The 27437-nt window shown below is 40.3% G+C and overlaps 1 protein-coding gene across 1 annotated transcript; it reads left to right on the top strand.

Moving 5' to 3' along the window:
• The first annotated feature begins 856 nt into the window (after positions 1-856).
• ptpn9a (protein tyrosine phosphatase non-receptor type 9a) lies at positions 857-27437 on the top strand. The gene is made up of 13 exons (XM_006628947.3): positions 857-1518; positions 8963-9106; positions 10695-10784; positions 13590-13714; positions 14487-14592; positions 14806-14916; positions 16975-17303; positions 17443-17530; positions 18158-18227; positions 18322-18400; positions 19040-19190; positions 19906-20113; positions 20292-27437. The coding sequence occupies exons 1-13, from the start codon at positions 1486-1488 to the stop codon at positions 20480-20482; spliced, it is 1725 nt and encodes a 574-aa protein (XP_006629010.1). The 5' UTR covers positions 857-1485; the 3' UTR covers positions 20483-27437.

Below are 27437 nucleotides of genomic sequence, written 5' to 3'. Positions count from 1 at the left end.
AGCGCTAACACTGTACGAATAAAGACGTAAATTGTGAGCTAAATCCTTATTAAATTATTGTTGTTGCCAATTACCGCTGGGTTGTGACAAAATAAACCTTCTTTTTTTAAAAAAACGTAATTTTTATTTTCCACTTTACTTGTTAATAATTGTCTCTCAAAAGCTGCACCTAGTATTAATAGTAGTTTATCTGTAATTTGCACTCCATGCACACCAATCAAAGATCAGCTGTGTTCATCTGTAACGGGACAACGCCTTTACTTAATCAGCAGGCTGTCAAACTAGGACAATAGAAATAGAAAATTGAGATTTTAAATACGATAACGAGATTTAACCTGGAATGAAAACATATACATTCATAATCTGGGTTTCTTTAAAATGCTCCTTTTGTCTTACATTGTCTGGCAATGATGATTTCAGGTAGCTTTACATTTGACGTTTAGCATTTGCGGTTGAAAATTACATAATCGAATAAAACCGAGATTTTGAACCACATCTACAATAAGAGTCTTGTTATAAATTATTAATGTAAAGACGAATTTCCATATTGAAATGTCCACGTGGGTTGTATCTCTAAGTACAAAATGGTGCGGACGCACACTTAGAAATCCATTTTTCATTTAGTCTGGCCTTGTGCGACTAGGGGGAACAGTACATAAAGGATAATGGTATTTGTACCAAAAGTCGTTTAGGTGTTGTGGTTCATCTGGGAGAAATCCAGTTCTGTATGTGTACACGGTTATCAGTACAAACATAATGTATGTTTCTTATTAAACACGTTTGCCTTTTCTGGCCAATGAGGGAATATCAAGGGGAGTTGCAATTAACTGCGAAGTAGGTTTGAGCTACCGGCGTTGGATAACAGGGATATCGCCTGCGCGATGGGCCCAAGCATTTTTATGAATGAAGGAGAGAGCGCTTGGCAGTCGAGTTTTATAGCTCGAAAGTTGTTGTGTTTAGTGTAACCAGTAGGGGAGTCGGAGTTCTGTGACTGAGGTCTTCCCTTCTGAAGAAATAAACTGCCGATGGATTCAAGCTTGCAAGGCAGCAAACTCAGGAATGCTTCAAAATAATCGCAGAGTGATGAAGGTTAACGGGGAAATGTGGACTTTTATTTTATTTGCGATACGCCATCGAGAAGCAGCATGAATTCGTAGGCTTCTAGTTTTCTACGGAGTGGAGTATTTTTTCGGAGGACCAAACTGAGCTCGTTTTTAAATATATATAAAAACACTTTTTATTTGCAGGAACTATTTAAACGTCTGTTGCCTTTTATTTACGCTCTGGAGGAAATAAGCTTAACATCTACACCCTATTTTTGTAGCGATGCGTAATATGTTGATATACATTGTTGTTTCGGGTTAAAGTAGCGAGTTATTTTCTTTTCCGACAAAGAGTGGGACGACTGTTGATTAACCCAATTCAAAGAACCTGTAGTCGTATACAAAAACAAGGAAGAGTTTCGAAATTGCATCAACGAAAGGAATGGCAGCTCATTTAACAGCAGAAGAGGAGCAGGTAATGTTCGCGTTTTTAACGAAAGTCTTGAAATACATATTTAAAATAACATCGGAACTTCTAAGCTTTACAGGAAGCTCTTTAGTTTTATTGAGTATTGAAACTTAATGTGCATTTTAAATGTATTTCTTTTCACGTGTATTTGTACACATACGCGGGTACTATGTACATGAGGCTTTAAAAGTTTTAATAAGATGTTAGATGCTGCAACACTGTTTTCACAGCGCCATGTCTCTTTATGACTGGCCTGTTAATGGACGTTTCCGCTTTCTTTATTAAAACGCATTGCGTATTTTACATTTTACTCATTTGATGGGAAGTGCTAATGATCAATTTTGCGAATATGAGTCGTAAAAAGTTGTTTTGGTTCTGACGCACTGTTCTCCGGCCTACAGACCACGAAAACACGAGGCAAGACATTTTGTGATCCCGTTTCATTTTGTATCTGAGACATTGTTGTGTATTGTTCAGGGGAGAAGGGAGCTAAAATGTATCTTCCTTGGTTGAATCAGGGGCTTGCAACTAGGTGTAGATCGTTTGAATTAAACAAAAAACACATATTTTTGGTTTCCTTTTATTTTGTCGCTGCGGGGGTTGGTAGACTTTAGTTTAACTGCTTCGGTGCCAGTCTCCATCTCGTCGGAGAAGCAGTTTTGGGCTGAGGTGGACTAAGGACCACAGCCGGGGATGTGCCTGTTATGTTCAGTGTCATTTCTATGGCTGTGAAACATTAGAAATTACATTACTGGAACCTTAAACAAAGTAGGAATTTACAAACGTGTTCGTTTTTACCTACAAAACCGTGATTTACGTATTAAGATCTACTATTCTTGATTCATTTAAAGACTCAGTTTCAGTCCTGTTTAGTCTAAAACTTTATTTTTACCGCATACGGATCACGATATATGACTGTAGACCCTTGGCTGTTTCCACTAGAAGGAAATTGAGCTAATTTTATTTCTTCTTCCTCTGCTAAAAAATGAATGTAAGCTTAAAGGATTTTTTGTTTAATGGGAAATCGCATTTTCCTGTTTTTATGTATCGATTAAACTAGTGATTTCATTCCATTGACATACTTTTTCACATACGCTTTCAAATAGTAAAAGAGTAAAACAAACAAAATGCTGCACCTGACTAGCTATCCTGCTCTTGAATCATTTATTGCACATGATGCCTTCACGCAGCAAACGAATACCTATTCGTTGTGGTGTGTTTTCAGTATGGTTTTCATCCAAAAGCCATCTAAAAAAAGGATTTCTCATACGACAGTTTTCACTGCATTTTTTTCACGTTATAAACTCTTATTTTGACGATCTTGTATGTGTTCTGTTAGATTGAAGTAAGACAGTGGGGTAGCAAAGCTAATGGTAGGATACTGTAACTCTTTTCTTGCTTTGCTTTTACCTCTCAGCCCTTTGAGAATTTGACCCTTTGAAAGTGTCGTTTTGTTTTTGTGGCCTGCAGTTTTGTTTTCCGGACGATCAGCCTGATGGCACTCTGCATTGTTTGAAGGCACTGCATCCAAACCTTTTCAATAAACATTTTTAAATGTTAATATTGTATTCTGCTTTGCTGCAGGAATGCCAGGCACGTTACTAAAACACTTGGCTTTCATTCAGACAGTCCGTTTCCGAGCTTGCAGCTGTAATCGGCTAACAGCTGGCAGGTTTTTGTCCGTGATACCATTTCGTCCAGCTCCTTAATGTCATTCTTTTCGCCGTTGGGGCTCTAATCCACTTTTCCCATCCCATCGCCTCATCTGGCAAGCAGCTTTATGTGGGTACTTCATTTCCGAGAGTCTGTCTGCAGTGGAAGTGTGTCCGCTGGAAATTCGATCCCAGATTCCCTGTGTCCGGACATCAGGGCCCCTTGGGAACTTCGTCAACACGGGGAACTGCGCACTCAAGCAGCTGTTAAAAGCGTTAAAATGAGCTGTGTGTGTTTGGAGGGGATACAGCCAGCTCCCAGGAAGCAGAGGGTGAATGACGCATTTAACCTTTTATCCAAGCATATTATTGACTTGTGCCAACATTGCAGACAGTGTCCGGAATTTAGCCCAGTCATTCACAAGTTTCCACTCTGAGCTGCTAATGTTTATGTGGTGGAGCCTGGAAAGACAACGAGGCAACAAACTTCCAGATAATAATAGGTTTCTGCAGCCACTCGTTGTTTTAGTAGATGGATTTGTGGAGCGGACTGAATTGTAGGCTTTACACCATGGCTGTTTAATTCCCAATACATTTTTGGTTGGAATAAAGTAGCAAAAAATACAATTGATCCATTGGACAAAGGAATCAAAGTTGTGATGGACTGCAGCTCCATAAAAATTTAAGTTTCACCCCTGAACTCAAAATGCTAAACTCTGAACATCCAGTTGGCAGCCCTGAAGAAAAGAATAAATGTGTTAGCAATTGAATGTTTCTCTTCTTTGTCTCACTGCATGTATCAGTATTGTAAGCAGTTTGTGGAGTTTATGATTCCAATGCCTAGTTGCAATGCCTGCAGGTCAAATTAATGTTAGCTGGCAGTCCATGTGTTTTGCTGAATCTTTTACTGCCTGAGCTTGTAAGTAGTATCTGGTTAATGCCATCTTCTACAGTGTTCATGTACTACAAAATTTGTAGGAAGGGTTAATTTTCACTTGCCTCTTTTGAACAGACTTTTCCAAGAAACACCCACAGAACGTGTGTGTGTGTGTGGGGTTACAACAATGAGATACTGAGAAAAAATATATCTAGATTAGGTTTTTAGAAGAAATCATGTTTTTTTTTCTGGTAAAATCCTCCAACACCACCCCCCCCCCATTCGTCTCAGTCTTTCCATGTGCAAAAAAAAGTGAATAATACTTGTAGGTGTACATTTGAATGTTGATTATATATTTGCCAGGTGCTTTGCTGAGTACCAGTGCTGTTTTTGGCAATTATGTTGGTAACATTAGTGCTGAGTGGTAGATCTTGCGTGAAAACGGATCATGAGAACCATGTGCTTTATGAACCAGGGGCGCAGGAATGAGAGGCCTTAACAGTTCTGGCAAGAGTGGAAATCTTAAATGTTTTATTGGGCAGATGGCTAATTCTGATGAGGAAAAAGACAAGCTAGTTTTATAAGGCAGTTGACAATTTTTTCAACTATGTTTATTAACTTTCTTCCTTTTATTATAACAGATATACAAAATAGAAAGAGATATAAATAAACAGTAACAAGAAAGGGAAAAAAATAGGAGGGGGGCTCAGCTACACATGGGCTTTTATTGCTACATAAAACATGACCTCAGGAGACAGACATACACATAAAAATTACAAGCAAGCTTATTATATTATGTAAATCCTCTCATCGATATGGCCAAGAGGCACGAACCGAAGTACATCAAGAAAGGTTGACAAAATCCTTTTAAGAATAAAGAATATCCTTTTCTTCAACGTGTATTTTGGACCTTATTTTCGGCTATAAAATGAAGCATTGCTGCTACATTTTCAACTGACAACAAAAGATAACAGGAAATTACTTGTAAGTTGATCTAAGTGTAGATTATAAGAAGCACTTTGTTATATTAGGAGCAGTGGGTGTGGGCATATAAGACATTACAAAGCAAGGTTGTGAATCCTTTTATTGTGAAACATTGTTTTCAGGAAAACAAATGGCACAAAACTAAGGATATCCAAAGTGTTCTCAGTGTAGTGACTCAGGCCAACAACAGTACCAGACACCAGTGTTAGCTCAGGCTAACAACAGTACCAGTAAAAGTGTTACTGTACATCTTAAGAGGCTGTTTTAATGGTCTTTACACTAATTGTAAGTGATTTTGAATTTGAAGACCAGTGTCTGCTCATGAGTTGGAATGTTCATGCCAGTGTTATTAATCCTTAGCACAGATGTTCAAAACATGATTTAATTTTAATAGCACGTCTCAGTAATTCTGTTCCAGACAGCATCTTTGTTGACCTTACAAAGTAAAGGTCTGCGAGTTTCCTATGAATAAAGTATGGGTGGCATACAATTTTGCGTTTGTATTGTTTTTTTTTCTCTTTGGTGGATGTGCTCCCATCATGGAAATGTCCCCATATAAAGACCTGAAATGACCAGGGAAGGTATGAAACGTATGAGGACAGCTAGGTCACTTCTGAAGGGTCTCTTGGCTCCCATTCAGAAAGAAATGGCTGCAGCTGCCAAAGATAACATCCTGCTTTTTTATGACAAGATGGAATGCTGTCAGGTGAGAGTGGATATTTGGAATTTCATTCCTCTGATGGCAACACCCAATTATGAGTTTGGTATCCTATCCTTTTAAGGGAAAAGGAAAAGGGCTCTGGGCAGGCAGTATGGGAAGGCTGTGACCTCTTGTTCCTAGAGATTTCAGGATTGTTTGGTTTTGCTGCAGAGAAGAAAAGTTTTTTTTTTTAAATGCTGTTGCTGACGTTGATGAAGTTTATTTTTATTACCGATGGAATCAAAAAATACAAAACTCCATGTATTGTATCAAGCCCTGTTACTAAAGACTGGTCCATACCATCCACGTCACTGCAAGATTTTGGCTCAACCAGATCTTTAGTTTCTCAGTTAATTGTTAGTTACATGATATTAATTAAGCTGGTTTTACTAAAATGTCACCCTGAATCGGGATGGCGTGTGCATGATAAACTGAGAGGTTTTGTGTTAAAGTGAAACGTTGCCTACTACAGTATTATACTGACATTCTGTAGTTGCCGATCGTGAAGCAACCCCTCAGAAACTGACACTATGCCTCTAACAAGTAGTACCATTCTACATAACTGAAGAAATAAAAACATCAGTATAGTGCAGGATGCATAAATGTTTCATGGTATTATTCTATATTAAGGGTATGTTTTGTCAAGTCCAAAATGAGCATTTTTTAGTTCCTCTTGTTTGCTCATATAGAAGAAGTCATTGGGCACAGCACTGGAGTTTCAGTTCCTCTGTCAGGCCAGGACACTGACACAAGGTTTGCAGAGTTATAGGTGACTCAAGCACAAATGCAGCCATGTTGAGCACACAGACAAAGTGCCTCTTCTAAAATAGGTGGGAAACGAGCATTACCGTAAAGGAACAAAGTGTTTCTATATACCAGTGAGTCATCAAAAAGAAGTCTGTCTGAAGAGGGAGGATTTCCTTCACTTTCTGTAGCAATTTTTGAATACAAGGCACAGCACACTTTTTTTTTTACAGTGTATGAGGCAATCCGATTTCTTTGCTGCAAGTTGGCACAATTGTGGAATCATTCCAAGACATACTTAAATCATTAAAAAGACTGGACAAAGGTCTGTGCAGACCATAGAACGGGCATTCTTATACAGCTAACTGTAAATGTTTTGGCCCTCACAGCTTTCTTCTTTAGAAGTTCGGAGTTGCCAGTTATCTACCATTGATGAGCCTGAGTTTATTAGATCTTCCAAGCTAACCAGGGTTGGACCTGGGCAGTACTGAGATAGGAGAACTCTAAGGAAAACCAGATTCCTGCTGTAAGTGCTGTTGGTTGCAAATCAACTCCCCAGAATGTCCCACTGACTGGGGACACTATGATACAGGACATGCTGTCCTTCAAATGAGACATCAATGTCGAAATCATAAGCAAAACCTTGCAATAAAGAACCCATTGCACAGGCATGTTAACTCTGATATCGCCCAGTTATTTTCTGCACTTCAGCAGTGGCTGAAGCGGGTCTTTATAGGTAAAAGCCATTTGGGATGAATTGCTTTATATTACAATTGATTATCATATTAACACCCGATTTGAAATTGTCAGTTGTTTAAGATTTGATTTTGCAACCGTATCAGTTTTACCCATACAGGAGAAACCATCTTTTTCAGAAAATAAAGGGGACTTGTTTTTTCGGTATGATTGTACCTCAGTTTCATCTTTTGAGGTGCCCTACAGGAAATTAGTGCCATTTGGAAGAGAATAGCATCTCTTTCCCACGTCACTGTTTTGCAAACACAAAAAAAAGAGCCAAGAGGAACATGGACAGCTAACAACCATGCTATCCTGGCTGTAGAGTGCTCTTAATTTCCTGTAGGGCACAGTGCACCTCGCAGCACATCAAGGGTGCAATCATACTGAAAAAACTTTAACTGAAAAAAGATGGTTTCTGGTAAAATCTGGCAAAAATACTCAGTACTAGAAACATGTATGGACTGTTTTCCCTCTAAATGAGAAATCTAAAAAAGTTTCACACCACTTGCTATTGTCTTCAAACTCCAGTTAATTCTGCAGGTTGGGAAATGGGGTTAAGTAATTAGGAAGTTATCCAAAAGCACCTGTGCTGCAGACATCTCACTGTCAGAAAAGCCTTATTATCTCTGAGGCATTGTTTCCGTTACCATTTTGGATTGTTCACTTTTTCTGTGCTTCAAGGACAAAATGGTGCACATCACCGTGCCTGAGTGTGTGTCAGTCTGCACTTGCCTCTCCCTGTGCTCTTCTCTGAATTCTCCCCCATCGTGACCTCTCTGCTCCTCGTGACTTCTCTCAGTCTGCATGCAGATCTGTTTATATATTCAGCAACAGTGTGTTTGTCTATTTATGGTTGTTGATAACGTTGGAGCTTTTGGTTTGTGTACATAGCTTTTAGCATCTGTGTCTTTCCTGCCTGGGGTCTGAACCTGGGAAATCCTGCTGTACAGCAGTTTGACTTCAGAGGTTCTTACTGTCAGTGCTACTATTGCCTATTAACTCGGCCTCTTGGAGAGGGAAAAGTACTGTATGTTGACAGCTAGACCACATGCAGACTGGGACAGTGAGCAACTGAGAGGGGACTGGGGGCTTGACGTTATGTAATCTTCTATGGAAACCTCAAGCCCATCATCTAGGAAACACGGATGGAAAGAAGTTGCTCTTTGATTTGGCGAACAGAGAGATGAAAAGAGTTTATTTAATTTAAGGGAAATTCGTGCAGCAATAGAATGCTGGGAATACTCATGTTCAAGTGAGGGATCTGCAGGATAGACATGCTGGCCAGGTTAACTGTCTCCCTGTGTGTGCAAGCCTTGCAGGACACATGTAGGCTGCAGTTCTGCCTTGTGCCCTGTGTATGTCGGGTTCAGCATTTTTTATATATAACCCTCTGTAGGAGGAAGACATTGATCTTAAATCAAAAAAGAGGATAATTAAAATACTACTACATTATAATTTTACAAGACCTGTAATTTTCCATTTAATTTTACTGATCTAGCAGTTTTTCTTAAAATATGGGGTTATACAGAAAGATCTTTTTTTGCTTTATTATGAACCAGACTTAATTTCATGCAGACTCTGAATTATTTTCAGACAAGGTGTCCGCGGTTGGTGATGTGGAGTTGCTTTGCACAGGATTGATGCCAAATGCATCGCGTATCCTTGTCGTGCCCCTTTTTAAAAAAACAAACATCCAAGACGGAAAGAAATAACAGGGTTTTTGTTTCTTCCCATTTTCATTCCTAATACCCTCAGGCTACCAAGCAGTTTCTGGAGGAGATAAACAAATGGACGACGCAGCATGGAGTCTCTCCGCTCTCCTGGAACGTGGCAGTCAAGTTTCTCATGGCCCGCAAGTTTGATGTCCTGCGAGCAATCGATCTCTTTCACAGCTACAGGGTAGGTGTCCGTGTGGAGGAACAGTTGGCTCGGCAGAGTGAGCCTTGCGGCCTCGTCTCCTCACCTCAGAAACTTCACATACATTTTGCCTGTAAAACCTTCATTTCAGTGACTTTCTCTCAGGGGAGTGAACTCTCTTCAGTGTTTCAATTACTTAAAGATCTTCAGCAACGTCTCTGTTGCTGGTAAAAAAAGCAGTAGGTTTTGCTGACTAGAATCAATTGTAAGCAAAATGATGACGTGTAACGGTATGGGCCACATTTTTTCTATACAGCACATTTCTTTGTGCAGATCATGCCTTTAAGCCTGATTTGTCTGACTGGTTTGGTTCAGTGTTGGTGAAGGAGTTCCTGTGTGTGTTTCGAAAATGGCAGTTTACTCATGGTGATTACCCAAAATCGGGACAGCTGTGTCAACACATTTGTCAGTGTTTATATACTGGCGCACCTGGGACTTTTGGCTTTGTCATGAGGTGTCACTCTTTTCTTTCTTCACCAAAACCATAATGTAATTATAGGTGTAGACCAATCAGAGCAAGGGTCACCAGCAAACACATTAGTTTCTACTCCAAATATTTTGTGCGCCTCTTATAATCCTTAACCAATAAACGTGCTGTGTTTCATGTGTGTAAGGACATCTGTTTTCGACAACAGGTAATGTGTTGTGATATATACACTGATTAAGTCACACATAGGACCAGTGTATGATTCTTTTGTTTTTTTTATCACTGTTTGTCTCTCTGCATTTTGTCAAAAATTGTAGTGCTTTCTAGAAGAAGGGCCTCTTCTAGCCTTTGCAGTTGTTCCTGTAGAAAAGTATGTGTACAGGGGTATTCCATGTGCTTCTGATTAAACTGGAACCATAATTTATTGGATTCGTATCCTTTAATTTAGTAAACTTGTAAGCATATAACCTTTGACCCCAACAATCTACAACACTAAATGCCTTTTAAATATGACATTCTGATGTAGAAATGCTTTTCTGCATCTAAATTGTTTTATGCTTTTTTTATTATTTATTATTTAACCAATAGAATTGAACTCCAAAGCATGCAACTGTTAAACTACAATGTAGAAATCTACATTAAGATAATTTTTGAGTGATCAGTATGAAACTTGCTTTACATTCCAGTAGCTGGTCCTAAGGAATAACTTGCACAATGAAAAATACTTAGATACTGTGTATATGTGTGTGTATGTGTATATATAGACGTTCCATTCAAAACTGTTCAGGCCTGCACATTCAGCTTGAATGTTCTTGAATTTATGCCACATTAATTCAGATTAGGAAAGCTGTTGCTGCTGCTTGTCATTCATCAGTCTTTAGTCCATTGACTTCTGTGCACATACCTTCAGTATGATAACATACCTACAGCCTTCCTTTCCCACAGGTGTGCTCCTCTGGAGAATCGTGATGAAATGGTACGCACTCATCTCTGCGGTCAGGACCTTTGGGTCACGCGGTCTATTTTCCGATCACTTTTTGTGACGCGTTCTTGGAGGCTCTGATTCGACCAGTCTGCACAGAGATGGATATTTACAGACCTGCAGCTTGATTTGACGTTCCTGGGTGTCTTGTCTGCTTACAGGAAACCCGTCTGAAGGAGGGGATAGTGAAGTTGAAGCCCCTGGAGGAGCCACTGAAATCGGAGTTACTGAGTGGGAAATTCACTGTACTTGTAAGTGGGCTCCTGACACCGAAAATCTGCCATTTTGATACATGGCTATACAGAACATAGGAGAAGATGAGTATATCAGAGCACATATCTTTTTACACAGAAGATACATCTATGGTGGTCGGAGGAATGGACTATAGCTTTAAGTAATTATGAAGAAAATTCTGATATGGACAATAATTCTGCAAAGAGCAAAAACAGCATATGAATAACTGAATAACAGTGAACCATATTGTAACGCTCTTGGGTTCACGTGGGTATGCGCCCTCGCCTCTGCCTCCTCGGGTCGGCCCCCCACCGTCAGGGACTCGAACCCGGGCCTCTGGCATCACTCAACAGGGACCCAGCCAGTTGAGCCAAAGGGAAATCTCCCTTCAGCCCGGCGGCTGCGGTCCCTGCTGTTCACAGGGAAGGGCGGTGACGTCACCGCGCTGGTTAGCCGGCTCTCTCTACCAGTGGTGGCTGTGTGCGTTACAATATTAAAGAACAATCAAAACATAATGCAGGTTCTCACAGCTCATCACTTCCTGTACAAGACGCATTCGATGTTGCGTGTGTGTGTGTGGGGGGGGAAAAGGATTGCCTTTGAACCCTGTGCACAGTGCAAAGTGAGAAAGGCTGTATCACTCTTACAGGGTGCGTCTTCAGTCATATAGAAAACCTCTGATTCCAGTGTTACAAAACCTAATTCAGAAAATGATAGGGAAATCCAATTTGTAATCAAATACATCTAGGAACATCCAGCACTGCTTTATAGTTTGTGCTTGAACTGCAATCAAATATTGTGCTCAAATGCTTGCCTAGAACCTAGAATCCTTGGGCCTAGAACTTACAGGCTTGTTGTGGTCATAGATGACCTTGGCAGCAACCAGCACTAAGATCTGAAAGGGCTGGGAGTGTTATAGTGTTACCAGCTTTACACCCTTGCAGGGAGAAGAATCATGTGCCTATTAGCATGACCTTAAGAATACAGAGCCCTGCCCTGAATAGTGCAGCAGTATTTATTGAACACCCATTGAAATATTCAATGATCACTTCGATAGAGGTCAATATCCTTGTAAAATCATTTGTTGGTCATAGGAAGCATATTCCCTGTGTTTTGTACTTGCTAGAATATTTGGTATTTGCAATTTCAGACAAGGTCAGAGCAGGGATAACTAGTTCACGTGTCTGTATCAGTGGCGTAAGTTCCTGTGCACGTTTGAGAGGGGCATGAAGACTAACTTTTTGCTATAGGTTCATGCAGTCTTTATAAAATGGGTTAATCTTAATCTTATATTTCAACACCCGAGTTTCATTTGTGTTCTGTTTATAATAACCTATTTAGAAATGCAATTATTTCCATTCCAAAGGATCCAATGTCACATGTACTGTAGGAGGGGACCCACTTCGTCCTCCACTGAAGTGCTGTGCCTATCTAGGTGATGTGTGGCAGCCAATAAGTGCCTGTAGCCCCACGCAACAGCAGGTCAGGTGGAGCTGTAGGCAGTTTCTAGAGGCGTGTCAAGGCTCTGGACTTATAGCTAGAAGGTTGTGGGTTCAATTGCTGGTTTGGGCACTACTGTTGTGCCCTTAAGCAAAGTACTTCACTTACATTGATCCTATATGGAATTAATTCCGATATAAGTGGCTTTGGGTGAAAGTGCCTGTCAAATAAACTAATAATGAACTAGAATGAATTTAAAAAATGGCTTCCTCGGCTGAATTAATGTTAAGATGTTTTATGTATTGTGTTTTTTTCATACCAAGTTGGTGTCATTTTGTCAAGCATGTAATGAAACTCTTATATAAAGACAGTAATAAGTGAATCTCAATACTACAGCGAAAAGTACCAATAAAAGCCTCTTTCTCAGCCTTCCCAAAGAATTCCCACCAAGACTGTATGTCTTTAAGTGGACAGCTCTGGCCATTTTACTGTTGGAAAGCATTTTTACTGCACTTTTAAGTTATTTAACAGCATGGGACTTAATGAAAATTATACAACTGTGCAAGCTGTTTTTAGATTCTATTTTAAAGGCTTATCATATGATGGCACACGTGAAACTGACAGATCTGTGTTGACTATTTTTGTTTGCAATTTTGTGCAAAACAACATGCGTTTAAGCTGTTTTTTTCTGAGAAGTACAATGTGCATTACATATAGTTTGATTTATATCAGTAAGCACTATGTATCTTTGACCGTATTTGTATATTGAATATATATTGAAATATGCTCCTTCATTTTTATTTTTGTTACTTTTCAGTCAGGCACTAAGACTCATGTACTTATGAAGCCTTACTCTTTACATGACCAGATTTCCTGTCACGATAGTCTGAAAAACACGGGACCGGTTAGTCTTATTTCAAGCATACTATGTTTCCAGTCCTTTCTGTTCTTTGATAATAAATGCAACAACCTCCCGCCTGAAATCAGCAGAACTGTCTCGCCGCTCTGCGTAATAGTGAGCGCTTTCTGCCCTCTTGTGGAGGAAAGTGGAATAACACCTTCACCGCAGATTTGGGTTACGGTTATGCTGTGCACAGAAACATACTTCTATTGCATGAGTAGCAATATATGGAATACAAAGTCGTCTGTCAGTGGGCAAGTCCACATCGAATAAGCCAGCTGGGTAATGTAAAAAGATTCAAGGAATGGGCGACTTCTTTTATTTAAAAAAAAAATCTGGTCACCAGAGTCCCATGATTACACACTGGGTCATGTCATCAGTTGGGTACCCTTCCCAGTTCTTGAGCGTTATTTTAACGAGTCGCCTCCTCCCGCGTGGTAACAGCTGCTGTGCTCCGCTCTCTCCCTTGTCCTCCTCTCAGGGTGTCCGCGACCCCTCCGGTGCCTCCATCGCCCTCTTCACTGCCAAGCTGCACCATCCGAACAAGACGGGGCACCATGTGGTGCTGCAGGCCCTGTTCTACCTGCTGGACCGCGCCGTGGAGAGGTGAGGGCCCCGGGCCCACGCGGCGCCTGGTTTCCCCTGAGGCGCTGGAGGCACAGTGCCTGGGGCCTGCAAAGGAGGGAAACACTAGTGACTCACGAAAAAAAGAGCTGAAACTACATGCTTGCGATCGACTCTAGGTGCTCCAGATCAATAATCATGCGCTCTCTAGCGGCTCTTCCAGAAACTGGACGTACTGAAGCGGCGGTCGCTCGACTCGCTCCGTCAATCAGGTGGTTTAGCATTAGAACAGTTTAAAGTGCAGCATGTCCATCGATGTCATTCAAGTGTCGTTCAACCCTCTTTTTGCACATTTCGGAGTGAAAGTGCCCAGGGCCTACGAACACCAGAACCCGGGCCTGGCCTCACAGCTGGAGAGAACTCCCTAGCTTCTTGCCTCAGAATCGATTGCACCTGGGCAGGATCCTTCAAGTGTTCCTCGGCACATCGGATTACAGCACAGCCTTCAATAAGGCTTTTTTAAAATGCATTATGTTAAAAAAAACACATAAAAGTATGTACACATGAAGAATTACTAATCTACATGAAACAACACTTTATATAATGACAATCAGTTCATTTTTAACAATGATGGCGTTTTGTTTGTTTGACAACCGCAGTCGTGCTTTCTGGCACGCTGTGTGGGAAGCCTCTTATTTGCCCACAGCTACTACTTGTTAGTCATTCTGCTGATACCTGCTCATTACGGCTCAGCCTGGTTGCATCGGTAATATTTACACTGGATTCCTTGCTTTTCCTCTGTTCTCTTCCTCAGCTTCGAAACCCAGAGGAATGGTCTGGTGTTCATCTACGACATGGCTGGGTCCAACTACAACAACTTTGAGCTGGACCTCAGCAAAAAGATCCTCAACTTGCTGAAGGTGAGAGAGCCTATACAGGTGGCTACCTTTTGCTTTTGTCCCTTCAGGTGCACGGAACCTTTAATGTGTGTTGGAAGAAGTGTCAGCATGCTAAAGCGAAACCCTGGGCTCCTGCAAAGCCCTAGCTCTGGCCGATGAGTACCTAGCCTGTTCTCGGTGCTTGTGTGTGAAAGATAGTGTTTATCGGTTCTCTCCTGTTTTGTTTTTACACAGGGGGCTTTTCCAGCCCGGCTGAAGAAGGTGTTCATTGTGGGAGCGCCGGTGTGGTTCCGTGTGCCTTTCAACCTGCTGAGCCTGCTGCTGAAAGAGAAACTCCGAGAGAGGGTGAGTGGGCGGAACTTTTTATCATCCAGTAAAATATCCCCATGATCGATCGTATAACTGCTGTCTTAATGAAAATTCGGGCGTCAGGCTGTACTGAGAGAAGAATCTAGTGAGCGGTGTGTTGTCTTGGTATGTGGCGACTTGACTGCCCAAATACTCTTTAATATTTATGAGGAGTTTCCTTCTTGTGCAGACTGAAGTGCTGCAGTCACACAGATTGTTTAGTAACTGTGTGGTATGCTCAAATGTACAAGTTTTGTTCTTTTAATGCCTAAAATTGAAGTTCCTAAATTATTTTTAAAAACTGTCTTACCAGTTGACTGTAATAATACAGGTAGTATTCTATGGGAGAGGAAATGGTAAAGGTTAATTCCATAAATTAACCTTTAAAGAAAGATAAACGAAAGGAGGCACAATGTTTTGGCTCAGGATACTTGAAGAAGGCTCCACAGCCAAAACATTGTGTCTCTTTTCTTCTCCTTTCAGAATGGAATAAACCTTTACCTGTTCCTTTGCAGGCTACGCATGCTGACACAGCTCCCTGCTCGAACTTATTCCATGGGAGAGCTGAGCCACTCCCTCTTTACAACTGAAATATAACGGCACTGCGAGTCAGTCAGAGCTGCTGTCTTTGCCAGGCTTCCAGGAGGTGTGAAGTGACAGTCTGTTCACACATTGCTAATGACCAGGAACATCAGAATTTTCAGCCATTTATCATGAACCTACAGAACAAAACTAACAAGTGCTTCATTTAACAAAGTCCGTGCCTGTGTAAACATTATACTGTGAAGGATAATTGTACCTCTTCCAGTTTTGTAGCGTTATGAACATTCCACATATTAACGCATAGTAACCGAGATGAAGATCCATTTTAGTTTCCTTCTAGTGTTTAACTTGGGTACATTAGGTCTAAAATTAATATACAGCAGTTATAAGGAACTGTAACTTTTCTCATTTTTTTAAAAATGATTTCAAGGGTGTCTTTTTATTGGACATCTGAGTTTTCACTGTTGGTGATCAGTTTTGTGTCAATAAGTTATTTGTGTCCTCTATCCTCAAAACACAAGCAGTATATACAGTAAAACCTCAGTATTTGTGAGGGTTACATACCTTGAAGTCTCCACAAATGGTGAATTCGCAAGCATAAGACATTTCCTTATTGGGGGGGAAAAGCAAATTAATCGTATGGATCTGTAGTTCTGTAGTAATATTTTAGTTTTAACTGTTAACTATTTCAGAACTAGCCTTGCTAATTATTGGAAGAATCTTTAATGAAATTAGTACTGGAAACTTAAAGCAGTTCTTCACCTTTTACTTCACATATGCATACAAATATAATCACTGTTATGAAATAATAACTTACCCTGTATTAGAGTTTGTTTTTTTCATTCTTCATAAAATGCGGAGTCTTTACTTTTTATATTGTTTTTATTACTCTTATAATGTTGCACTACTGTACTGTAATAACGTTTATTGCAGCACCGTTATAACGGACAAAGTAGATGGCTCCCTTTACACTCAGCCAGCTCACTCCTGCTCTTGTGATTTGTCTGATTTATTTCTTCTACCTTTTTGTTTTTAACCTTTTCCATGTGACATTGAAGAACTGAGACGGGGGTAACAAAAAAAAAAATGTGGTCCCCTAATTTATTTGAAGTACTGAGTTGCATTCGAGCATTACTCTGATAACAGGTGATGCTTGGATCGACTCGGTACACAATGCACATTGCACCAGTGCCTTCCTGGAAACAGAGTAAAGCAGAACCCATGATGCACTGCTGCCTAAACATGCTAACATGTTAACCAAGCTGTGCCTTGGCTTCAGAGACTGATGCCAAGCGATCTGCAAGATGAAGCTGTGGAAGTTAACATGTTGTTAACATGGTGAAAATGTGTTTACTCTCCTACTGCTCTGCCTGCAAACAGGCGATTGTGGTCCACAGATGTGGGGAGAAAAAACAAGTGGTCACTGAAAACATTTTGCACAAATGGGTGAAACTGTGCGTGTGGAACTCGCAAATGTTGAGGTTTTGCTAAGTGATGGCCTGGTCTGTGCAGGTGCAGATGGTGAAGATGACAGACCTGCGACAGCACCTTCCCCGGGACTGTCTCCCAGAGCATCTTGGGGGGCTGCTGGCCCTGGACCCCCCTGGCTGGAACCGGCAGCTGCTCGCTGGGCAGAACGGCTGTGTGGACCCCGTGGACGAGCTGGTGGCTCTGCCCCTGGCGCCGGCCCGTGATGATGCCTCCATCCACACCCCGGGCCTGGAGTCCATGAGCGTGCAGGAGCTGGTTCAGCACCTGGGCATGGTGCAGCGAGCGGGCATCTACGAGGAGTATGATGAGATCCGCCGAGAGGCCCCTGCTGGCACCTTCCAGTGCGCCCTGTGAGTCAACATGGCCATGCGTCCTGCTCGCTCCAAACTCCAAAACCAGGGCTTCTCCGAGCGCTGGGATGAATCAGGATTCGTTAGGTGATGTTAGTCCCTCTATTTCTTCATCTCCGTTTACCTCTTCTTTCCCCAGAACTCTGTGTAACCAGGACAAGAACCGTTATGGTGATGTCCTCTGTCTGGATCAGACTAGAGTTCGGCTCAAAACGGGAAGAAATGAGGTAGGAATTTCCTGACCATCAGTACACACCTATTGGCTTCAAGGCAGATGACAACAGGATTTAACTGGGACTAAACACTCAATTTGAAATTGACTCCTGATCAACATAGTCAATGCCAGAACAAAGCAGGATTAGATCTTGTCTTTATTCAAGACTTATCATTCAGAGGCATAAGGTTTTGGTGTGTTTTTGTCAGTATTCCTTTTAATTTCTTTTTGATTTATATACAAAGAGTGAATGAGATTAGGCTTTTTTTTCCACTTGCGTCCATTTGTGCTTTTATTATTCAACAGTTCTGAATTCCCTTGATTCTCGGTGTCATTGCTTATGTAAACTCCTTTATCCCTGATTTATGATTCAGTGTTGCTTATAATACTATAGGGGAAGATATCTTATGATTCAAGCTCTAATTCAACCAAAGTTGATTAAAAACATGAATAAAACATTAATATAAAACAACTTTTCTTTTTCTTCTTGATCATCCTTGAGTTTGCCTTTTACGGAATTTCTTCTTGATGTCCAGTAGTGTACTGCAACAAAAAGACAAACCTAAATACGTTGTATACTATTGATTGTAGAAATGTGATCATATGACCTAGTGCATTTCTAACATGTTTATTCCTACAGAAATCCGACTATATAAATGCCAGCTTCATGGATGGATACAAACAGAAAAATGCCTATATTGGCACTCAAGGTAGAGGAACTACTTCAATATTTTTATGATGCCACATGCACCGTATCTGAACAGTAGGTAGGTTGCCTGAGGTAACTAAACTCTCTGTCTGCAGGGCCCATGCAGAATACCTACCGGGATTTCTGGAGGATGATTTGGGAGCAAAATGTGTTAGTCATTGTCATGACTACCAGGTACTGGGATTTTGACTGTCAGTGTTTTATTGTGTTACATCACATTTTAGTTTGGGTTGTGTGAATTCAGGCATCCATACTCTTAAGTTTTGCATGCTACCCACTGAAAAAGTTGCTTATATAATGCAGATCATATATTCTTAAACACAGTGTATTAGCTCTCTGTTGGGCTCATTTGCTCTTGTATATGAAAAGCAATCTGATACTTTAATTTTTATATCGAAGCTACACCTTTCTAAGAGCTCAGTCCAGTTTTCAAAAGACTTTTTGTGGGGCAGTTCCAGTCATTGTAGATCGAGTTTAAGATTAGAATTCCCCTCAGGAGGTCACTTATCGGCAAAAGGCTACTGATCTTGGCTGCTGACTTAAGAAGAGAAAATTGACAGTGAAGTGCCTCATTTGGTATGGGCGAAGAGGCACAGACACCGGTGAGCTCTGTCTCATTCTAGTGGCCAATTAAGGTTTAGTGAGTAAAAAGAGTATCTGCTTGGGGGATAGGATTAAGGGACTGTAATCGTCTTTTAATCTCCTCTGTTTATTGAAGTGGCCTTTCTCAATCACAGACAAAATGAGATCTTTTTTTTTAAGAAGGGTTCTTCATCGGTAGGAAAATGCTGGACTTTGATATTCTGCCTGCAGGACAGATGAAGGGGGGAGAAAGAAGTGTGGTCAGTACTGGCCATTGGAGAGAGGTGGGCAGGAGGTGTATGGTCACATTGCGGTTGTCAATCAGAGAGTGGACAGTATGCCCCACTTCAACCAGACCACCTTGGAACTCCACAACACTGAGGTGAGAGGGGTGGGAGACTAGGATACTTTATATATATGTATATAAATATATTAAGACTAATCTGAGGTCTGTCTAATATCTAAAGCATGCACATGTCTTTCCATTGTAAAGAATATTGAATAACTCAATGGATGAGTATAGTAATGGTAGATGAAACCTATGACCTATAGTCATTGCAGAACCTTGTTCTTCCTACCTTTGTGTGTTCTGATATTAATATATTCAAGATTGTTAATTCACTGAAAGATACTCGGCAATCAAAAAGTTGCTTTCTGGTCCATTTCTGTTCGCTTCCCTAATGAAGCTGTGTAAACTGTGATGGGTCTTACTGATTGTGTAGGATCATATAAGCAGCAGTTGCAGCAGGAAAATCACCTATCAAATGGAAGTATAAGAACTTCATGAAAACCTTGATGGCAGGAGAATGTCTAGTGTTAATTAAAGAATGGGATTTAGCCGATACATGTCCGTTTCCAAGATCCCAGATGGAATGCAAATTGCAGGGAATAAAATCCCCCATCAAGCAGAACTTGAATTCCTCACAATAAATTAAGTGACACAACTCTCATCCATCTTGATGAAATAATACGTACATGTGTAGGTATACCTACTTTGTCATTTGATATCACCCCAGACCCTGACAGTCATTGCTTCATAGTTTTTCTTGCCAGTGTGCCAGATGAGACTAAGTGATTTTTTTTAATTTCCCCCTCAGACCTGTGAACAGCGACAGGTGGCTCACTTCCAGTACCTGAGCTGGCCAGACTACGGGGTACCGACCTCTGCCGTTACACTGATTGACTTCCTGGGCGTAGTCAAGAGGCAGCAGCGGCAGGCGGTCGTGGCCCTGGGCTCTCGATGGAAGGGCCACCAGGGTGGACCCCCAGTGGTCGTCCATTGCAGTGCCGGCATCGGCAGAACAGGTGGGTACTGCTTACTCTTCCTTATATTAAAAAAAACACAACATGCATGTAGTAAATTCTGACTTCTTTCATTTTCTCCTTGGATTCAGTTATGCTTTTTAATTTTGTTGTGTGTAAGCTCAGATTCACCTGACAGACCTATATCCACCTGCATTAATAGTGTTACCTCCATCGTCAGGTACTCTTTGCGCCCTGGACATCTGTCTCTCCCAGTTGCAAGACGTTGGCACTCTGAACATCTACCAGACAGTGCGCAGAATGAGAACGCAGCGCGCCTTCAGCATTCAGACCCCTGACCAGTATTACTTCTGCTACACTGCCATCCTGGAGTATGCCCAGAAGCAGGGGATCCTCACGGTTAATAAGTAAGGCCCCATGACATCACTCCACAAGCCTCAGTCTGTCGTGGGACACGGAAGCTGCCAGGACTGACCCAATCACTCCCTTCTCTGGTAGAACCACTAGTTGTGAAGGTCCACACAGACCAGTTGGAATCAGCAATATGTGGAAGGCACCACAGGATACGCAAGCAGGCTGCGCTGCCCAGGAATTGAACTTTGTTGTGCCATGGCTTTTCCTGTAGGTGGGCATGGAGCTCATCAGACACTCCAGCTCATGTGCTTCTTTGTGCGCTGTTGTAAGTTGTGTACATTCAGATGAGTTGTGGGAAGTATCGTTCTGATGTTCAGTTTATAGTAAATGATTGGATGGTTACAGTTGAGCACAGTCTGAGTGAGGCTTCATATCAAGCAGCAACCTCAAACGCGCCTTTTAAAATTAGTTTCCGGTTATTTAAAAAAAATATGCCTACCCAATTTGGAATCGTCAGTTGAATCCTGGTCTCAGTTTATAGTGCCAACCACTGTACCTCTAAAGGGAGGATCGGGAAGTGTGGAAAGGTCTTCCAGACCACACACATACTGTACATGAGACATTCGTCTTCTGTCAGGCTGTAAGCTCTGCTTTGGCATGCAGGAGGTTCGGCGCAGATCGGAAGATATCACTGCTAACCTGCGAGACCCAGAGAAGGCAGTAGGTTCCACTGGTTTGCTTGGTACCAAGGGAGACCAGGCTGACTTATCCCAGCTCTGTCCCTACTGTGCTAAAACTTGGGGAAACCTTTTCATAGTCAGCTGGTGACTTGACCCAGGTGTAAACTTGCTCCATCTAGATCATAGATCCCAGCCTGCCACTGGAGCAAGCACAGTTTCCTTTTATCAGCCACTGATTCTAGATCTTAAATTAAAGCTGTAAATGCTTTTTGTGAATTGCAACTTAAGAGGCAGAGACTGGAATTCAATAATCAGTTCAAACTTAAATCTTCATCATGTATATGCGTGAGATTAAAAAAAAAGTTTGTTTCAATAACACTATTTATTGAAAGATATCCTGTACAGTAGATCATTCAAGACATCAATAATTACAATTTACATTTTATTTGCTTTTGTAATCAAAGGTTTGGAAAATAATATTAAATGTACATCACTCAGACTTAATATCTTTATAGCTTCAAACTCCATGGGTCATCTTTTCTACTGCTTGTTGAAACTGAAGCCACTGAAATTAAAAATGACTGGACTGAGTAGTCAAGTTGCTGTTCTTCTTTGGGATTCCAGTTTCTTGCTGTTGGCCAAGATGTTAGAGTGGTCAGAGGGTCTCATTGTGTGGGGGATGCCTCCTGGATTTTATTGCTTATATTTTTTTAAATGACAAAGACGAACCAATGATTCAACATTGGACTTCAAATGGATCTAATGCTCGAGCAGAGATGCACATCTCCTCATGACTGCTTAGCTGAGGCCCCTTTTTACTACCTGTAACTCAGTTAACTTCTTCTGGATGTATAGTTGTCACTGTCTAGCTAAAATGTTATATATTGTCCATCAATGTAAATTTACTCAACTTTAAGGTCATTTACAGACACTTTTTTTCAATTATGGCACGTATCTGCAAATTTTGTTCTAATCCACTATTCAATCATAACTTATGCCTTCCTTAAAGAGTGATTGCAGAGCAGTCGTACTCAATTTTATCAAAAGCACCCAAATCTGAATGTGAAATGATTTAGGTTTGAGGTTTCAGGATTCGCATAGTAGTGGCAAAGTTCAAGAAAGGAAGATCTCTGTAAAATTTTAATTTTATATGCTTTTAAAGATCCTGGTTAAAGTGCTTCAGCTAATGTTTCCAGTCTGGACATGATCATAAAACCCCTTAATATAACTTGAAATATAAGTTTTTGCTTTCAGTTTATCAAGCTTCAAGAGAATTTTTTTTCCTCTTGTTGCTTTCTAGTTATCACTAGTGGAGCTCGATTATAAATTTAAGTGCTTTATATTAGGTCAGCTTAGTTCTGTAACAAGTGCAGTAAAGCATGTGGAGTTTTTTTGGAGAGCATTAGAGGCGGGTGGTGCTTGGGGAATCTGCCTCTTCCTTGCAGTCCCTGCCAGGGAAACCCTGTCTCATAAAGACGCAAGCACCTCGAGCCTTGCTGTTTGAATACACAGACACTGCAGGAGGAAGAACAAGAACTCTTCTTTGTCATCTCTGTTCACTCTCCCTCACAGCTCAGCAGGGTTTGTGTTGAAGGTAGACTTGCGTTCTCTGAAGCATATAAAGAAATAATGGGAACTTGGACACTCCATCATTGATTTTAGCCATGCAATTGAAGCAGTAAAAAACTGTGTGCTGCTTATTTAAAGGCTGACTCTTTCATAATGAATTAAAGCTAAAATGGTAATTTGAAGACACTTCTTTAAAAAAAAGTACTGTTTTGTCACATCAGCCAAGGAAATGTGATGTAAAACACGAGTGTAAATGAGGCAATGTTTATTTTCCTGCTAGAGCAGTGTGAGATGAATTACAGGTCATAGGAAGACAGTGGCTGTAGTTTCACAAGCAGAGGGGTGATCTGAATTTGTAGGAGTGGTAGTTACAGGTTTTAGCCATATGCTTAAGTCACAATTTAATAGTTTAGATGAAATATTGCTCACAACAGGCATACAATCATGATATATTCTATTGTGGAACGTGTTGACATTATTAGCACTGATAGTTGCTAATGTACTTAAATAATACTGACCTACATAGGAAGTATTGTATTTGTGTTATTACCATACATCAAAATTAATACTTACATATTTAGTAACAGATTCTGGAAGTGCTATTGATTTATCTTCATTAGCTTTCAAAAGCTTTTTAAGTGATGAAAATAATCTCATCTCTTAATGCTGTAAGATGCTTCTTTGGTACCCTGCTAATATGCTGCTTAATAGGAAGCCATACTCTACTTTAATTCCTACAATCCAACTGGCATCAGCTATGCTGTATTTGGTTTTTCCCCAAAGAGAATTATTTAAACTGGAATTGGAATAGCATTCATATGTTTTAAGTGTCATGCAAAACAATATCCTTGCCACAGTGTCTCTCAACAGCATTTGGCACTATGACTGCTGTATAGTGTCTCTAGTACTGTTAGTCTCCTATTGCAAGCCTGATTATGTGCATTAAGTGTGCACTTCTTTGACAGTTTCTACAAGAATTCTGCAGGTGTCCCCCCTCCCCCCACCTAAAAAGGTAAACAGTTTTCACTTTAACTGGTTCCAATTACCTACGACAGAGTGTGCAATCCCGTTTTATGCCCTGTACTTCCAAGATAGGCACCGAGCTGCCATGATCCTTACCAGGAATTAGCAGTTTTCCGATAGTGGATCGGTGCCACTAATTATGCCCTCAATCAAGCCAGTTCTTTACAGACAGAATTCACAACTCGCAGAACAAACAGAATGTGTGCCGGTGACACAGTATAGCTGGTATAGTGTCATATTCTTCTGTGAGACGTCAGTAGGCAGACACTGCCTCTTTGACACTCAATGATCTGAAGTTCTGTCCCCAATAATTCTGAGTATGATTAGACACCCAGACCCTAGGAGCTCTGAATGGACTGTAGATGCTTGAGGTTCACTCATAGTGCAGTGTTGTCCTCACTGTATGTATTCTGGTAGCCTTGTAACATGATTCAAGATTGTTTTCCATTGCAGTAGGCTTTTGAATTTCTGAATTGACCATTGCTCTGTTTTGTGGTAAAAGGGATCATTGTAATTTTTTTTTTCTTGAAATGGAAGCTAAGGACAACTGCACACCGCACAACCCCGTACAGCAGTAGCCCAGTCTTCAGAGTGCAATACTGTTTGCAAACAGGCTGTTCAAGCACTTCCGCACAGACATTCCCGCCTTGCTTTTCTTAATATCTGTTTTTCCAAGTGCTCTTTAAGCAATAATGTAACTAATAATGTGTAATGAGCCTCGTCTTACTGGAGGAAAGGCAATCCAGTTTAAGACGCTGGCAAAGCCCAGCCTCCTCCCCAGCAATGCAGATGAAGCAGTGTGCCTGAAGAGGCCAGCAGAGGTGCAGCTGTGGGCTTCTCCAGGAGGCCTTGTGTGACGCACTGGCTGTTCAGTAGTTTTATGTGGCCATGTGTTCCAAAACTCAGCTGCCATTGCTTTGCAAGGATCGTCTGTACAAGTGTAAAACTGGGAACCTTTATATAAAGTAACTGTCTAGTATTAATGCTTCTTCATTGTTTTACTATTGAATTCATATTGAATGGTTATAGTAAGCATCTCTTAAAGACTCATTCTCTATGTACTTGGTAGTCTTTTATCTCTGTTTCTCCATTGACAGGCACTTACTGTGACCCAATTTTTCATTACATTTTCATTTTGTATTCATTTAATGTTATTCAAACCTTTTTGGATAAGATTTTATAATTATATTTTAGTTACCTTCTAACACATTAAAATGTTCTAATAGCATAGATGTTTTACAGAACTTTAAAGTACTACATATATTTTTCAAAATGCTAGGCTCTGCTTGTAAACCCTTAAGTTCTAAGATAGTTTTGGTTTTGAGACCTTGGTTTATTTAATTAAACCTCAAAGAGGTAGAGTTAAACCAAACTTTCAAAAGATTCTAAAGCGAAGTAATTTGTAAAAAACATTTAATAAATGTTTTTTATTATTAATTTTATGCCCCCTTTATTAAGCATTAAAATATATGAAATTTAAAAGATCCCCTAGTAAGTCACTTTCATTGTAGCTTGTGTTGCACAAATGAAGCAGACAGTGCTGTACAATGAGCTGAGTTAGTTAGGTACTAAGTATTGTGTGACTTCTTACATGCAGAATCCAGCCAAGTATACCCAAATACTCTGAGCTTGTAGTTATTTTCACCATATTACATTTAATTAATTCCAATCTTTAACATTTAATTCCAATGTTTCTCAAATTTGATATGATTGTTTATTCTCTTACTCTATATATAGTGCCTTTACCATCCCTGTATTTTCATTCTCACTTGAAATACAACTACTCAGTATTTACATATGAAATGCTAAGCTGTACAAAGGGGCCTGAATGCAATGTAAGTATGCATTTTAAGAGTTCCCTTAAAGGGGTTTTAAATCCTGTGGCATTGCTCCATGACTCTGTTTAAGGTTGTTAGGCAATTTACAGGACTCCCCTGCAAATTCAGCACATCAAGTCGCAGTAAAACTGTGCACAAAAGGAATTCTATATAATAATTTTACTTTTAACTTAATATTCATTACATATAATATTTGTTTGAGACATCTTCTTTAAACTGTTTTAAAGCCAAAAAATGTTTCTAATGGGCTTTACTTTATATTGACCACTTTTGAAGTAATCAATCTATTATTAGACCTTCACGCAAATGTGTTCAAGTACAGGGTAGCCTTAAATAACTTTTTCAGATATCTCAGCCCTGTGAAGTACAATACCCATTAGTGTATTTTGTAATCTTGTGTATTTTGTAAGATTTTTTGTTAAAGCACAGATTTATAGTTTAGGATAGGGTTTCTGTAACTTTGTCTCCTATAGAGAACAAATCAAAATGCTCACTCTTCCCAAGCAGTGCCAACTGAACCTGGAACAATGGGTCATCCCTGTTTGAATCGAGAAGAGCCACTGGACATGTTTTTTGAAAGACTGCATGGGAAGCACAAATTGAAATTCCCAGAAAACCTGTTTGTCGATGTATAACCCCCCCATGTTGATACTGCTGTACACAAATGGATTGTGGTTCGTTGTCAAGTGTTTTGTAAGTGTGCCTGCAAGACATTGTTCCCTTTCAGAATGGAAACTGACAGCCTAATTTTACGAGAGTGGGGACAAAGGGGTAGTTTCCAAAAGGAATAATTTGCTTTAAACCTTTAAACCTACATTAAGCTAATTCTGTAACCATTCAAGCTTTAAAAGGAGTTGCATCTTTGGGTTTAACATAGGTTTTCAAACAAGTTTAAATATGCATTATCACTAATAGGTCTTGGGGATCTGTATAACTCAGCTGTCCAGAGCTCAGTTTGAACGATCGCAGAACATGTTCTTTATCCACTACTGTTGTTTAGCGATAGGATTCACACCCCCAGCGATCTTCAGGAGCACCTCAATCACTCAGCTGAGAAATTTAGCCACATTAAAAGAAACTAGGTTTCAGCAAACCAATGCAAAAGGATTCTGCAACCAGTGTTTATTGAAACCTGGTTTCTGAAAGAGATGAGGCCTACATAGTCATATACCAAGACTGGCATCTCATCAATAACTGAACCTAAACAAGCACCTTTTTTTTACATGACTTCATGTACCCCTGTCAAAGAAGCACTTTAGGAACAGCCCAACAGGATTCCTAAAACCTCCCGATAGCTCCTGTGAGTGGGCCAATGAGACAAAGGGACATTTCGCCTTCACCCAAACATTACTCGATTGAGTCAGTTGAAAACTGGGACCATCTGAAGATGGGAGTTTTGTCTGACGTTGTATATCTTTACACACTTCAAACGTTCCTTTATACATTTTACAGGGCAAATAGCCCTTTTTAGCTTGTGGATTTTGTGCTGTTCATTCTTTGCAACAGAAATTGAGAGATGCAATGCAGAACAAAACCTGGTACCTCATTTTGCCGTCTTGCTATCTATCCATCAGATGTGTCTACAGACATACTGTACATAAACCCCAGCTCGAAGACTTCTGACATTCGAACGGCCTGCTTTACTGTATTTATTGGCACCCATATTATAATTCCATGTATTTTTTTATTCAATAATTGATATTTCAGTAAGACCTTACATTAAATGGCTGTTAATGTTTAATCCACGGGGAGTTGTATAAATGCATTGTGAATTTTGTATTCATGTGTAATTACATTAAAATGTGGACACTTTCTGTGAAGTGTTACTGATATATCTTTTTGTTCAACAGTGCAATGTAATGGACTATTTATTTTTATGTCAATAAAGCAGCTTAAATATAA

The sequence above is a fragment of the Lepisosteus oculatus genome, chromosome 5 (genome assembly GCF_040954835.1).
Source record: "Lepisosteus oculatus isolate fLepOcu1 chromosome 5, fLepOcu1.hap2, whole genome shotgun sequence".
In the NCBI taxonomy this organism is placed as follows: domain Eukaryota; kingdom Metazoa; phylum Chordata; class Actinopteri; order Semionotiformes; family Lepisosteidae; genus Lepisosteus; species Lepisosteus oculatus.
The sequence above is the reverse complement of the archived record's forward strand: the minus strand, read 5'-3'. Positions and strand labels throughout refer to the sequence as shown.